The 14,460-nt window shown below is 45.2% G+C and overlaps 1 protein-coding gene across 1 annotated transcript in view; it reads right to left on the bottom strand.

Moving 5' to 3' along the window:
• Window positions 1-1,119: 1,119 nt before the first annotated feature.
• The window catches only part of SS18L1 (SS18L1 subunit of BAF chromatin remodeling complex), a 46,618-nt gene continuing 33,277 nt past the window's right edge, over window positions 1,120-14,460 (bottom strand). The window contains exons 10-11 of the mRNA XM_054980957.1: window positions 2,628-2,755; window positions 1,120-1,146 (exon numbers count right to left, since the gene is read on the bottom strand). Of these exons, the coding sequence (XP_054836932.1) occupies window positions 1,120-1,146; window positions 2,628-2,755 (155 nt within the window). The remainder of the gene's footprint in view (window positions 1,147-2,627; window positions 2,756-14,460) is intronic.

The following is a 14,460-nucleotide window of genomic DNA, read 5'->3' as shown; positions in this document are numbered from 1 at the left end:
TCAAGGTATCAAAGGCAAAATAGCAAGGAAGATCTATAGAACCAGAGATCTGTCCCCTGGTTTTTATTTATGGCTATTCTTCTTGCTGGAAAACCAGGAGAAGTGGAAGAATCCATACAAGAATGGGATACTATTTTACACAGAGATTATTAAATGCCATAAAGGCTGGTGTGTGATGAAAGCTTCTCATGAGCTGTGGGATGATGGAAAATTATACTGACTTCTGGTAGATTAACCAATTCAGTCTGAGCATTTTAATATGTTTTACCCATAGCCTGCAATTTTATTTTTTGGGGGTCCAGACTGAAAGGTCCCATCTAAGGGCAATTTCTTCATATAGAATTTGCAGAGCCACCTAGTCTGGGATTGCTAACAGACCTGGAGAAAAATAGCCTGTCCCTTGAATAGAAGCTTTTCGTGACAACAAATAACATCCTTTTAAGTCTCTATAATAGGGACAGGGTTTTTGTTGTTGTTTTTGTTACTCCAAGCAGTTGGCAACTAAATCTGGAACTTTTTAGCACTGGCTGGATTCCGCCTTACAAGATTTTAATTGCAATCAACAGGCTCAGACTGGAGTAACTGTGTTTAGGATTGCACTATTAATGTGGCCCAATTAAAATCTATGGGTTTCGGAGGCAAGAATCTACAAAATGCAGCACGATGCATCTGGGCTGACCTCTCGCGTTAGCAACTAATGCCTGAATGACCGAAGAAGGAAGATGTCATCATTGAACATGTTTGACATATTACAGAGTATTGTGGCCTTTTTCAAAGGGGAGGGGGCTAGGCACGTCACTTTGATGTTGGGATTTGTTAAGCTATTTAAAACATCAAACTGGGGTTAGGACGGGGGCACGGGAAAGAGCCTCTGCATTGTATCAACATACGATACCATACACAGCACCAAAAATATATCAAACCAGTAAAGCGTTGCCTTGTTACCAGTGGTGGACTGCTTCATATCCAGCATGAAATGAATACTAGTTCACATACAGATGGTCTTTTGTGCTAAGGGGTAACCAACATATTACGAGTATTCAAAAACTGTCCGTACATCCAAGTTCAAAAGACGGACGTAAATATTGGAACAAATCCGACATAGGCGCATTTTTCCTTTTATTGCTGATAGTTTCCATACTGGCCCTGTTAAACGATGATGGAAAAGGAGATGCGTTGTTAGATAAATTAGTGCACTAATTTTTGCTTATATTCAGAGTACAGTGATAAAACAAACACAGGCTGCTTGTACACTAGGGTTAATGGTCCAGGCTTCCCCTAAAGAATATTGCTAATTGATTTGGCAAAGGAGCTGAGAATTATCTCTTGGAAGACTCCATCAGACTACATTTCCCAGGCTTCCACAGGAAGAAGTGACACATACATTTAATTCTTTAGTACTGTGATTCCTCATGTGATGTTTGCGCATATGTTCCCTAGTGCCTGCTTGCTGCTTTCTCCAATCATCTCAACCCCAAAACAAACAGCTAACCTAAGCATTCATCTTTCCTTCAGAACACCCCCTGGGGTATCACCTCTGTGTCTGAAAGGGGTATTCCTTTGGAAATGACTGCCTCCTTCACAGAAATATTCTTGCCTTGGCATCTTCTACCATTTCAAGAAATCTTCCAATATTTTATGATTGGACCCATAGGACCCATTTTTTAATTCACCCCACTCCCCTCCATAGTGGCCATTTTGTTGTGGTGCCCGCTACCCGTTCTCAGAATTCCAAAAGCGTCCACAGGCTCAAAAAGGTTTGGGTCAGCTAAGCCCCTGGAACAAAACTGAGAGTGGAAATCTGTATTGCGAATTACCTGTGGATACTGAAAGTGCAGGATTTTATTTGTGGTCCTCAATTCACGTGCAGGCTCTCTCTTGCTTGGGCACACGTGCATGCCGCTTTCAGGGGAACTCCCTTTCTGTGATTGCATTTGCAAGTGAGTACAGCTCTGTTTTTGCAGTGAGAACTCTCAGGGATGAACTCCCGCACAGCAAATACTTTAGGCTCCTCTGACTTGCCAATTTGCATTTCTTTAAGATGTGAGGAAGTGTGTCAAGATCTGCATTTCAATGAATGGATGTGGGAGGTGTGGGGGAAGCTGGGAATTTGGTAGTTGTAAACAGCCTGGGATACTTTTCACAGTTGGGGAGGAACTGATATTGAACAGGTGAATGTACTTATGCGGAGCAAGTTGAAGTGTGGCTCTGTGAGCGAGTGCATGGGAAGTTGAGGGGGGGGGGACACGTGAAATGAGGTTCAGTTGAACGTCCCTAGGTACTTTGTAATGTGTACTTCCACTCTGAGACACCGTTCCTATTATGAGGGCAAACCTCATCCCTGATTTTTACAAGATCCAGAGGACTTCGCTGTGTTAGTCTGTGGTTGCAAAATAGTAGAGTCCGGTAGCCCCTTTAAGACTAACCAACTTTATTGTAGCATAAGCTTTCAAGAACCACAGCTCTCTTCATCAGATGCAGCTGATGAAGAGAGCTGTGGTTCTCGAAAGCTTATGCTACAATAAAGTTGATTTTTACAATACTATTCTATTCTAAGGGGGCTGGTGATATCACTAACCTGAGCATAATATACTTCTCGGTACCAGATGGCCACCTGCTTAATTTACCTGCTCATAGCCGTAAGGCCTCTGTTGCTGTGCAGATGGGCCCGTCTGCGATGCTCTGTAACTTCCATACTGTTGCCCCTGGCCCTGTTGGTAGCTGGAATATTGTGATGAGGCTCCTTGGGTAGGGCCTGTGAAGATAACAGTAAAAAAACCCTTGACAATAGTTCAAATGATAGAGCTGCTCTATTGCTACCAGTCTGGCTTTCTTGATTACTGTGAACGGGGGCCTATCAACAGAGTTCTTGCCTACCTAGCAACAAATGGGTGATCAGGGGCATATCTAAAGGAACTTGATGGCTCTTAATGGCAAAGAATTTCTCTCTCTCCAAGCATCAAAATATTACACTCATTACAGACTGAAGGAAGGCCAGAGAGGCATAAAAAGCAGCAATTTTAACATGGCCTTAGAAAGAAGTGGAGAGCAAGGAGTTTTGAGCAGAAAAGTGAAGCATCCTTGGGGCAGGTTTATTTTGTTGTTGAGCACAGTGCAGGATTAACGGCTGTGTTACCTGGTGCAGGAGTCTGCTTCTGCTCTGCTCTGCTTGTATATTTGTAAATAAATAGGTACTATAAAGACACTATGCCCTGCCCTGGATAGCCCAGGTGAGTATGAAAGCTCTGACCTGGATAGCCCAGGTGCGCCTGATCTGTTCAGATCTCAGAAGCTAAGCAGGGTTGGCCTTGGTTAATAATTGGATGGGAGACCTCCAACAAAGACCAGGGTTGCAGAGGCAGGCAATGGCAAACCACTTCTTTTAGTCTCTTGCCATGAAAACTCCAGTGGGGGTCACTGTGAGTCAGCTATGACTTAAGGGCACTCTCCACCACCAAATACATTATACGTACTGAAATTTATAGTGTCTTTACAGTCCCTAATTATTTATAAATATACAAGCAGAGCATAGTGGAAGCAAATGCCTACAGCAGGCAGCAAAACCTGCATCAGTCCTAGAATTGTTTTTATTGTATTTTGTATTTTAATATGTTGTTATCCGCCCTGAGCCCACTCACGGAGAGGGCGGAATAGAAATTTGAATAAATAAATATATTAACAATTCTTTATGCTCTGTTTCAGCATTTCTTCAACTCTGCATTGGATTCTTGCTCATGCTATGTCTTTGTAAACTTGTATTTGTTTACCCTATGGGCATTGTTTATGGAAATGTCCTTGATATTGTCTGTACTAATCTTGCACTGTGTAATCAACCTTGAGTCTATATGAGAAAGGCGGACTCTAAATGACATAAATAAATAAATAAATAAATAAATAAATAAATAAATAAATAAATAAATAAATAAATAAATAAATAAATAAATAAATAAATAAATAAATAAATAAGGAAACAGACCATGTAAAAAGGCCACCTCTAGAACTTGATAACCCTTTGGAAAGTAAAGACAGCCAATGTTTCTTTTTTGAATCAATATATGTAAGTAAACCCTGACCTGGCCCAATCTCATCAGATTCCAGAAGCTAAGAAGGGCCAGCCTTGGTTAGTACTTGGATGGGAGACCACCAAGGAAGACCAGGGGTGCTATGCAGAGGCAAACCGCCTCTGTTCATCTCTTGCCTTGAAAAGGGGTCACCGTAAGTCAACTGCACCTTGATGGCACTTTTACACACACACACGCATGCTCGCGCACGCACACACACACACACACATCAGTAAACAGTATGATTGGTTGTGACTGCTTACTGTAGTGTATTTTTCCCTAAAGTTATGCCTTGTAATAATAAAGTCAAGGTAGCTGTGTTGCATTGGCTGGCTTCCTGCCTCATGTCTCTGACTGCTCACTAGTGCTACTGATATAACCCCTAGAAGGCTGTACCTGGGGTGGTGGCAGCTGCTCTGAAGGAGGACTCCAAAATCCTGCCTGATAAAAAGAATGCTTTCTTACCCCAGTCTTCTAGTTGGGGCTGCACATCAGTGAGAGAACCTCAATGAGGACTGGGCAAGGAACCATTACATAGACTAAGAATGCTTTAAAAAATATCCGTCTGAAACACCAGTGATTGTCCTTTCAGTGCACATAGTTAGGAATGTGATTGCAATGGATAAAATGAGACCAGTAATAACATATTGTCCTAAAAGATGCTTTGTGAGCAAGGTCCTAGTGGGGCACGAGGGCACCCTTGGGAGAGTTTATACTCAAACTTTCATGCTCAGTACCACAATCCCAATTTTAATCTTGAACAATTGCTGCTGTACAAGATCCAGAGGAGTTAGCCGTATTAGTCTGTAGTACCAAATCGAAAAGTAGCACCTTTAAGACTAACCAACTTTACTGTAGCATAAGCTTTCAAGAATCACAGTTCTCTTCATCAGATGCATGGAGGTTAAGAAGAAGAAACTAGTCAGATGGCAGAGCAGAGCAGAGTCACCTGGGCTCAGGAGCACATGGTCTGCAGCTGCTAGAGGAGGTAAGGGCTTTTTGCCTTTCTTGGCTGTGGTGGGTTAAGCTGAGAAGCTAAGGGTGGTCCTCTCTAGCTTTGGGGCTTTTTGTGTGTAGTTTTGTGTTGATTTGAGAGTAGTTTTGAGGCTGAGTGTGTTTGGGCTTGATTGTGTTTGAGGGTGAGTGTGTTTGTAAGGCTGCTGGGGGTTGCTGGAGTACAAGCCACACCCCCCCCCTTTGTGCTCACCTCCTGTGCTTAGCAGGAAGTGACCTTTTGCATTGAAAAGGCAACTGCTGGGCAGGGGCGCGAGCCTTTGGCGCGAGCCGAAGGGCGAGAGCTAAAGGGCTCTTGGCCTGTGGCTCTTAGCCGGGGGATCATAGCCGTTTTCTTTCCTCTTTCTGTGTTATTCCTAAAACAGAATAATGAAGTCAGAATGCCAGCAGGGGGTTGGGGGCTTTCCAGTGTATTGCACTGAGTGTCACATGTATGACTATCTGCCTTCTGGTCAGAAGTCCTGGATGTGTGCTCGCTGCAAGGAGCTCCTGGTTCTCAGGGAACGAGTACGTACCCTTGAGGCCAAGGTGGCTGACCTGGAGAAGCGGAGACAGTTAGATAGGCACGAGGACAAGATTCTCAGGGACAGGATAGATGTGTCCCACTCTAAAAATGGCAGCGTTCTTGTTGTCAAGGAGAATGAGGATCTTGTGGAATCAGGGCACTGTACTGAGGATAAGGGGAACATGCCCTCAGAAGGGACCTCTTCTTCAGTTGGTGAGCAGGTTTCCTTTCGCATCAAGGAACCATCCCTGGGTGGGGCGGGAGGGAGGCTCTTGGTAGTTGGTGATTCGATCCTTAGACAAGTAGATAGCTGGGTGGCACAACCGCGTTCTGACCGTATGGTGACTTGCCTGCCTGGTGCGAAGGTAGCGGACATTACGCGTGTTATAGATAGGCTGGTAGATAGTGCTGGGGAAGAGTCAGCGGTCGTGGTCCATGTTGGAACCAACGATGTTGGGAAATGCAGTCGTGAGGTCTTGGAACAAAAATTTAGGCTGTTAGGCAGGAGACTCAAGGCCAGGACCTCCAAGGTAGCCTTCTCAGAAGTGCTACCTGTTCCACGCGCAGGGTCAGAGAGACAAACGCAGATCAGGAGTCTCAATGCGTGGATGAGACGATGGTGTAGGGAGGAAGGGTTCAAGTTTGTTAGGCACTGGGATTCTTTTTGGGACAAGCGGGAGCTGTACAAGAGAGACGGTCTCCACTTGTCCCGAGAAGGAACCCGGCTGCTGGCACTTAAAATCAAAAAGGTGGCAGAGCAGTTTTTAAACTAAATGCTAGGGGAAAGCCGACAAGAGATAAAGTGTCTCTGGTTCAGGATGGTTCATCTCAGAGAGATGAAGGGCTAGGTATAACACTTCTACAGGGAGATAGATTAGAGTTGTCAACTGAGATGGAGACAAACAGTGCAGATGACCTAACTACGTCTCGAGGCAAAGTGTGCCGGGGAAGTTACAGGTGTTTATATACAAATGCTAGAAGGGTCCGAGGTAAAATTGGGGAGCTGGAATGTTTAGTGTTGGGCGAATCCATAGACATTGTGGGCATATCAGAAACTTGGTGGGATGAGGAAAATCAGTGGGACACGGTGATTCCTGGATATAAATTATATCGGAAGGATAGGGAGGGAAGGGTTGGTGGTGGGGTGGCTCTATATGTCAGAGAAGGTATACATTCCAGTAAGATTGAGAAGGTAACTGAATTAGATTCGCTTCTGGAAATGCTATGGGTTGAAATTACGGGCCCAAATGGAAACTTAACTGTGGGAGTTTGTTATCGCCCTCCAGATCAGAAAATAGAGGAGGATTATAAAATGATGACAGGATTAAAGATGACTGCTAAACAAAAAAACTGTGTTGTAATGGGTGATTTTAACTACCCACACATTGACTGGGCCAATGGGTGTTCGAATCGGGGGAGAGAAAGTGAGTTTCTAGACTGTCTCAATGACTGTGCTATGGAACAGATGGTTACAGAACCTACTAGGGGAGAGGTGATCCTGGATTTGGTCCTCAGTAATGCTGAAGACCTGGTGAGAGATGTAAATGTGATTGCACCACTTGGGAACAGTGACCATAATGTTATTGAGTACAACATATGTATAAATAGGAAATTGCCAAATAAGACCAACACAGCCATGTTTAACTTCAAAAGGGGTAACTTTTCTGAGATGAGGGGGTACGTGAAGAAGAAACTGAAAGGGAAAGTAAAAAAGGTCAAAACACTTGGGGAATCTTGGAGACTATTTAAAACTACAATCCTGGAAGCTCAAATTAAATATATACCGCTGGTTAGGAAAGGCACAAATAGGTTTAGGAAAAGGCCAGCATGGTTAACAAGCAATGTAATAGAAGCTGTAAAAGGTAAAAAGGATTCTTTTAGGCAGTGGAAAACTAGTCGGAGTGAGGTTGATAAAAAGGAGCATAAGCTGTGGCAAAAAAAGTGCAAGTCTGTGATCAGACAGGCAAAAAGGGAATATGAGGAGCATATTGCAAAGAACATAAAGAAAAACAATAAACAATTCTTTAAATATATTAGAAGTAGGAAACCAGCTAGGGAGGCAGTGGGGCCCTTGGATGACCAAGGCGTAAAAGGATTACTAAAGGGTGATAGGGAAATGGCCGAGAAGCTGAATGCGTTCTTTGCTTCTGTCTTCACTGTGGAAGATAAGAAGTGCATGCCCACTCCGGAAGCACTGACTTTGGGAGGGGTTTTGAAAGACCTGAGTCACATTGAGGTGACGAGAGAGGAGGTTATGCGACTGCTAGATAATTTAAAAACTGATAAATCACCGGGCCCAGATGGCATACATCCAAGAGTTCTGAAAGAACTCAAGTGTGAACTTGTAGATCTCCTCACAAAAATATGTAATCTGTCATTAAACTCTGCATCTGTTCCTGAGGACTGGAAGGTAGCTAATGTTGTCCCCATCTTTAAAAAAGGTTCCAGGGGAGATCCGGGAAATTACAGGCCAGTCAGCCTGACGTCAATACCGGGTAAGTTGGTGGAAACTATTATCAAAAATAAAATTAGTGGGCACATTGATGACCAAAAGCTGATGAGGAAAACTCAGCATGGGTTCTGTAAGGGAAGATCTTGTCTCACCAATCTGTTAGAGTTCTTTGAGGGAGTGAACAAACAAGTGGACAAGGGAGACCCGATAGATATTGTTTATCTTGACTTCCAGAAAGCTTTTGACAAAGTTCCTCATCAAAGGCTCCTAAGTAAGCTCAGTAGCTATGGGATAAAGGGCCAAGTCCTCTTGTGGATCGAAAACTGGCTAATTAATAGGAAACAGAGAGTGAGTATAAACGGGCACTTCTCACAGTGGAGGGTGGTGAGCAGTGGGGTGCCACAGGGGTCGGTATTGGGTCCAATGCTTTTTAACTTGTTTATTAATGATTTGGAATTGGGATTAAGCAGTGAAGTGGCTAAATTTGCAGATGACACGAAATTGTTCAGGGTGGTGAAAGCCAGAGAGGATTGTGAGGCACTCCAAAGGGATCTGTCGAGGCTAGAAGAGTGGGCATCCATGTGGCAAATGAGGTTCAATGTAGCCAAGTGCAAAGTAATGCACATTGGAACCAAAAATCCAAAATATAAATACAAGTTGATGGGGTCTGAACTGGCGGAGACTGACCAAGAGAGAGATCTTGGAGTCATGATAGATAACTCACTAAAAACGTCAGCACAGTGTGCGACTGCCATAAAAAAAGCTAATGCTATGCTAGGGGTTATTAGGAAAGGGATTGAAAACAAATCAGCCGGTATCATAATGCCTCTGTATAAATCGATGGTGAGGCCTCATTTGGAGTACTGTGTACAGTTCTGGTCGCCACACCTTAAAAAAGATATCATAGCACTGGAAAAAGTACAGAGAAGGGCAACTAAAATGATTAAAGGGTTGGAACACTTTCCCTATGAGGAAAGATTGAGGCGCTTGGGGCTCTTTAGCCTGGAGAAAAGACGACTGAGGGGAGACATGATAGAGGTTTACAAGATAATGCACGGGTTAGAGAAGGTAGAGAAAGATGTGTTTTTCTCCCTTTCTCACAATACAAGAACTCGTGGGCACTCTATGAAATTATTGAGCAGTCGGGTTAGAACAGATAGAAGAAAATACTACTTTACACAAAGGGTGATAAACACATGGAATTCGTTGCCACAGGAGGTGGTGGCAGCTACAAGCATTGCCAGCTTCAAGAGGGGACTGGACAAATATATGGAGCAGAGGTCCATCAGTGGCTATTAGCCACAGGAGATAGATGGTATTCTCTTTGTGGGGAGGTGGTGCTCTGTTGTCTTGGTGCTGGAAGGAAGGCAGTGGGAGGGCTTCTGGTGTCCTGGCCTCACTGACAGTCCTTTAGATGGCACTGGATTTCTAGCCACTGTGTGTGACAGAATGTTGGACTGGATGGGCCACTGGCCTGATCCAACATGGCTTTGCTTATGTTCTTATGTTCTTATGTTCTTATGATATATAGGTGGAGAGGGGAGGGGGGAGTAGATGCAATCAGTAGCTTCCACCTATATATCTGACCAGTTTCTTCCTGCCCTCCATGCATCTGATGAAGAAAACTGTGATTCTCGAAAGCTTCTGCTGTACAAGAGGGACCCTTCCTACGTAATTGTTTGGAAAATTTCTATGCCGCCACTCCCGGGAACTTGCCCGAGGCACTCCTGATGGCTTCTATCTTCTCTTTCAGCCTACAAGCCATGGATGGAGCCAGTTTGACTCCCCTCACCGCTGCTTTGGGGGTCCAGTAAGGAAGCTGCCGTGCCTAACAAAATAGTCTAATGTGCTGCTGTTGGCCATGTGTAGCGGGGGTTGCCTTCCCCTGCTACAATCCCTGCCTCACTGACATTACCTTTATATCCAGAGAACATGCCAAAATAATGAACATATTCTACCAGTTCTTTCAGCAAATCTTTTACAACAAACTGCAGAACATCATTATCTGTATGCAAGCTGATTTTGTCCTCCTTGGGGGAAACGTACTGCTGTTTGTAGCGTGTTGGACAAAGACCTACTTTATTAACATCAGCGGCCAGAAGGCAAAGGTGTCTGCTTTCAAAATTCATAGAAAGATAGGGGACAGGTGGTGGGAGGGAGTGGCTATTTCTTTAAAATCCTTTCCTTTTATCTACAAGCTCGACTGACCATAGGTCTTAAGCTGAATTACATAGTTACATCAATTAAAATTTAAGTCATCATAGAATCGTTAAAACATCCATTCCCAAACAGAATAAAACATTCAAGATAAAATATCCCAATAAAACATACATAGCATAAAATAGATAGCAAAAAATGGATAAAATCTAATAAAGATAAAGATTATTCTAATACTAAAATCGCTAGACTTGTGAGTTAGTTATAACTGGGAGCCCATTTATAAATCCATTAAATATACCCACTTCCATTTATCGTTAACACGATCTGCTCCTTTAATGTTTTAAAGAGATCACCATTGTCAGAAATGTCGTCACAGAGCGATTCATTCCTGGGTCAGAGTCTGCCAGTAGTAGGGATATCACCCAAGGTTCTACAGGAAGCTGATGTTTAAGCAGAACCAGGGTTATCTAGAGAGATCTGGGAGCTGCCCACTGCTGACAGGATAGTAAGGGATGGCTTAGAGCCAAGCTACAAGTGACGCCTGACACAGGTTGGACACTTGTCAGCTTCCCTCAAGTTTTGATGGGAAATGTAGGCATCCTGGTCTTGTAGCTGTAATGGAGAGCCAAGCTGTAAAACCAGGATGCCTACATTTCCCATCAAAACTTGAGGGAAGCTGACAAGTGTCCAACCTGTGTAAACCGTCACTTGTAGCTTGGCTCTCATCAGTGTCTCTATAGCACCAGATGCTAACTTTGCAAATCACCCTGTTAGTTCTGCAGTCAGAAGGACATTTAGCCTAGCCAGTGTAAAAGCACATCTATGGCTAGGCATTGTAAGGGATGTCACAGATGAAGGAAGAATTCTTTAAAAGCTCTTTATAGCATTGCTTTTATGGATTCAAATGTGTTACATTTCTTCTCCCACTGTTTGGGTTCCACTAGCAGGAAATGGCTCTGCCCGCCCAACTCAGCATGCATGGATTGGTAAGGGTTAATAAAACCTGCACTGGGCATGAAATCCCATCTAGGTATCCATGGAAACTGGCCCATCTAAGGGCTGACCTGGCAAACTCAGTGTTGTGCCACATGAATTTGTCTATGCAAATAAAACTCTCATCAGAAGAACGAGGGCACACCCATTTGCGTATATTACAGTGGGTCTGTAATTCCACTGGAGCAAGCCCAATTGGATGAAACAATCGATGGGCTGGCAGAGTGATTTATGAAGAACACTGGATCTGATGGACCAGAAGAGGAATTTTCTTCTGGTACAAAGAGCCTTCCGCCAGTAGAACGAGTCCCTTGCACCAGAGGAAAGCTCTGCGATTAACGGAATGGATCCAACCCACTGACTACACTGGTCAACAACTTCAGGAAAGTAATCTTCCCCCTTTCCCTCCAGGACAATGAGATGCAAAAGAGCGCAGTCTCCTGTAGGTTTCATTGTTTTATAGGAAAAGAATGCTGGCAGGTGGCACTTGTTAGGTACGGGGTGTGAAAAGTGATACGTGCTGAAATTGTGCCTTCTGCACACCTGTCAGAAACCCAACGGGACCTGTCCCAGTTTGCATCTAGTCACCCTTCCTTTCTCACATAAAGTGTGAATTAAAAAGATAGTGGTGATGTTGTCAGTGATCTTCTCTTAAGGAGGAGTACAACTGAGTGGCTGAAGCCCAGTTAATTAAGATGCTGGTTGGTTTACCTGGGGAATGTGTATATGTAGAAAACAGTAGCAGTTCTTCACTAAGTGGATCATACTAGGTGCTTTCAGTGGCACATGACGGCTTTTTGCCCACCTGAGAACTAAACTCGCCTCCTGGGGAAAGACCCATGAATACGTATCTTCTGGCTCTTGATATGCAGACACGTTTGTCTGTGAGGATGAGAACTAGGGTTGCCAGCCTCCAGGTGATAGCTGGAGATCTCCTGGAATTCTAGCTGATCTCCAGGCCACAGAGACCACATTTTCTCCCTGGCGATAATTACTGCTTTGGAGGACATTATATGGCATTGTACCCTAACGAGGTCCTTCCCCTCCCCAAACTCTGCCCTCTTCAGGCTCCACCCCCCAAATTGTCAGGAATTTCCCAACCTGGAGCTGGCAACCCTAATGAGAACATGGGAAGTCCCTCCCTCCCCGACCTGCTCTCCCCACTTCAGCAGGGGAACAAAATATGGGTACCTTCGCAGCTCAAAGGCAACTTTTCTCAGAAAAACCATTGTCTTCCTCAGCATGGAAGAAATCATATCCGTCCCTCCAAGGGTCTTACTCCTTTTCTCCATTTTATCCCTATGGGGTAGGTTAGGCTGAGAAAGTGTCACTGAACAAGCTTCCATGGCAAAACAAGGATTCGAACCCGCATCTCTTACCTCCTAGTCCAACACTTTTAAGCATACACCAAACTGAAGCTGGGTCTCACTTCTGGCAAAGTGTAGTTGGGCCCTTAAAGTAAGCAATTTGACTAGGTGACCTTGGGCCTGTCGTTTTCAGCCTAGCCTAACTCCCAGGGTTGCTATGACAACAAACTCCATACACCATCTAGAGTTCCTTAAGGTAAAAATGTAATAAATTTAATGGTCTGCAGGTCTTTGCTGGCCACTTCAGGAATTACTACAGCTATTTAGTTAAATGATTAGAGTAACAATTAAGAATACAACGCATTTTGCCTATCAAATTTCACAGCTAGTCTAAAAATATGTACACGTCAGGGCAACTGCCTGATATTTCTGAGTCGATTTGGAAGATTGGTTTATTAAAAGAATTAAGTTGGCGTAAATCATAAATTGCATATTGATTTTTAAGGTGGGTGGCTCACTGTTTTCAGAAGTAGAGTTGTCAGCTCCAGGTTGGAAAATTCTTGGAGATTTAGTGGGTGAAACATGGAGGAGGTGAGATTTGGGAGAGGAGGGACCTTATTAGAGTATAATGTCACAGAGTATAATGTCCAAAGCAGCCATTTTCTCCAGAACATATCTCTATGATCTGGAGATCAGCTGTAATTCTGGGAGAGCTCCAGCCACCACCTGGAGGCTGGTAATCAAGGAAACATGACGCTTTTTTTAAAAAAGACAACAGAAGAACATTAGATTGAGAAATAATGATTTAGCTGAAAGAATGCTCATGGAGGCCTGGGGAACCATCTTGGAATTGAGAGAGAGAGAGAGAGAGAGAGAGAGAGAGAGAGAGCTAGCCACGGCAGGAAGCTTAGGCTGGGATCAGGCGCAGAGCAGGTGGCAATGCCTGCCCCCTCCCCCGCCTTCACGTAGCTGGAATCAGGAGCAGAGAAGGTGGCAATGCCAGCCCCCCTTCACCCAGCGAGGATCAGGAGCGGAGCAGGTGGCAATGCCCGCCCCCCCCGCCTTCATCCAGCGAGGATCAGGAGCAGAGCAGGGGGCAATGCCCGCCTCCTCCCTTTGCCCAGCTGGGATCAGAAGTGGAGCAGATGGCAATCCCAGCTCCCCCTTCACCCAGCTGGGATCAGGTGCAAAGCAGGGGGAAATGCCCTCCCCCCCACCTTCACTCACCTAGAATCAGGAGCGGAGCAGGTGGTGATGCCCCCCCCCACCTTCACCCAGCTGGGATCAGGAGCGGAGCAGGAGGAAATGCCCCCCTCCCCGCCTTCACTCACCTAGGATCAGGAGTGGAGCAGGTGGCAATGCCCGCCCCCGCCTTCATCCAGCTGGGATCAGGCGTGAAGCAGGGGGAAATGCCCGCCCCCCACCATCACCCAGCTGGGATCAAGAGTGGAGCAGGTGGAAATGCCCACCCCCGCCTTCACCCAGCTGGGATCAGGCGTGGAGAAGGGGGAAATGCCCGCCCCCTGCCATCACCCAGTTGGGATCAGGCACGGAAAAGGGGGAAATGCCCGCCCCCACCTTCACCCCGCTAGGATCAGGAGCAGAGCAGGCGGCAATGCCTGCCCTCCTTCACCCAGCTGGGATCAGGAACGAAGAAGGTGGCAATGCCCACCTCCCGCCTTCACGCGGCCGGCATCAGATGTGAAGCAGCAAGTAATGCCTGCCCCCCTTCACCCGGCCAGGATCAGGCGGGGAGAAGATGGCAATACCTGTCCTGTTTCACCTGGGCAGGATCAGGCATGGTATGAGGCAATGCCTGCCCCCCCCTCACCTGGCCGGAATAAGTCACGGAGGAGGAGGCAATGCCCTCTTGCCCTCCCTCTCCTTTCTACAGCCCATTGTATTTTTCCCCACAATGGGCTTTGTTACTAGTTCCATAATGAGAGACCATCTCAAATGAGGCATAAA

Source organism: Eublepharis macularius, chromosome 5 (genome assembly GCF_028583425.1).
Source record: "Eublepharis macularius isolate TG4126 chromosome 5, MPM_Emac_v1.0, whole genome shotgun sequence".
NCBI classification, from domain to species: domain Eukaryota; kingdom Metazoa; phylum Chordata; class Lepidosauria; order Squamata; family Eublepharidae; genus Eublepharis; species Eublepharis macularius.
This window is presented reverse-complemented; position numbering and strand designations above follow the sequence as displayed.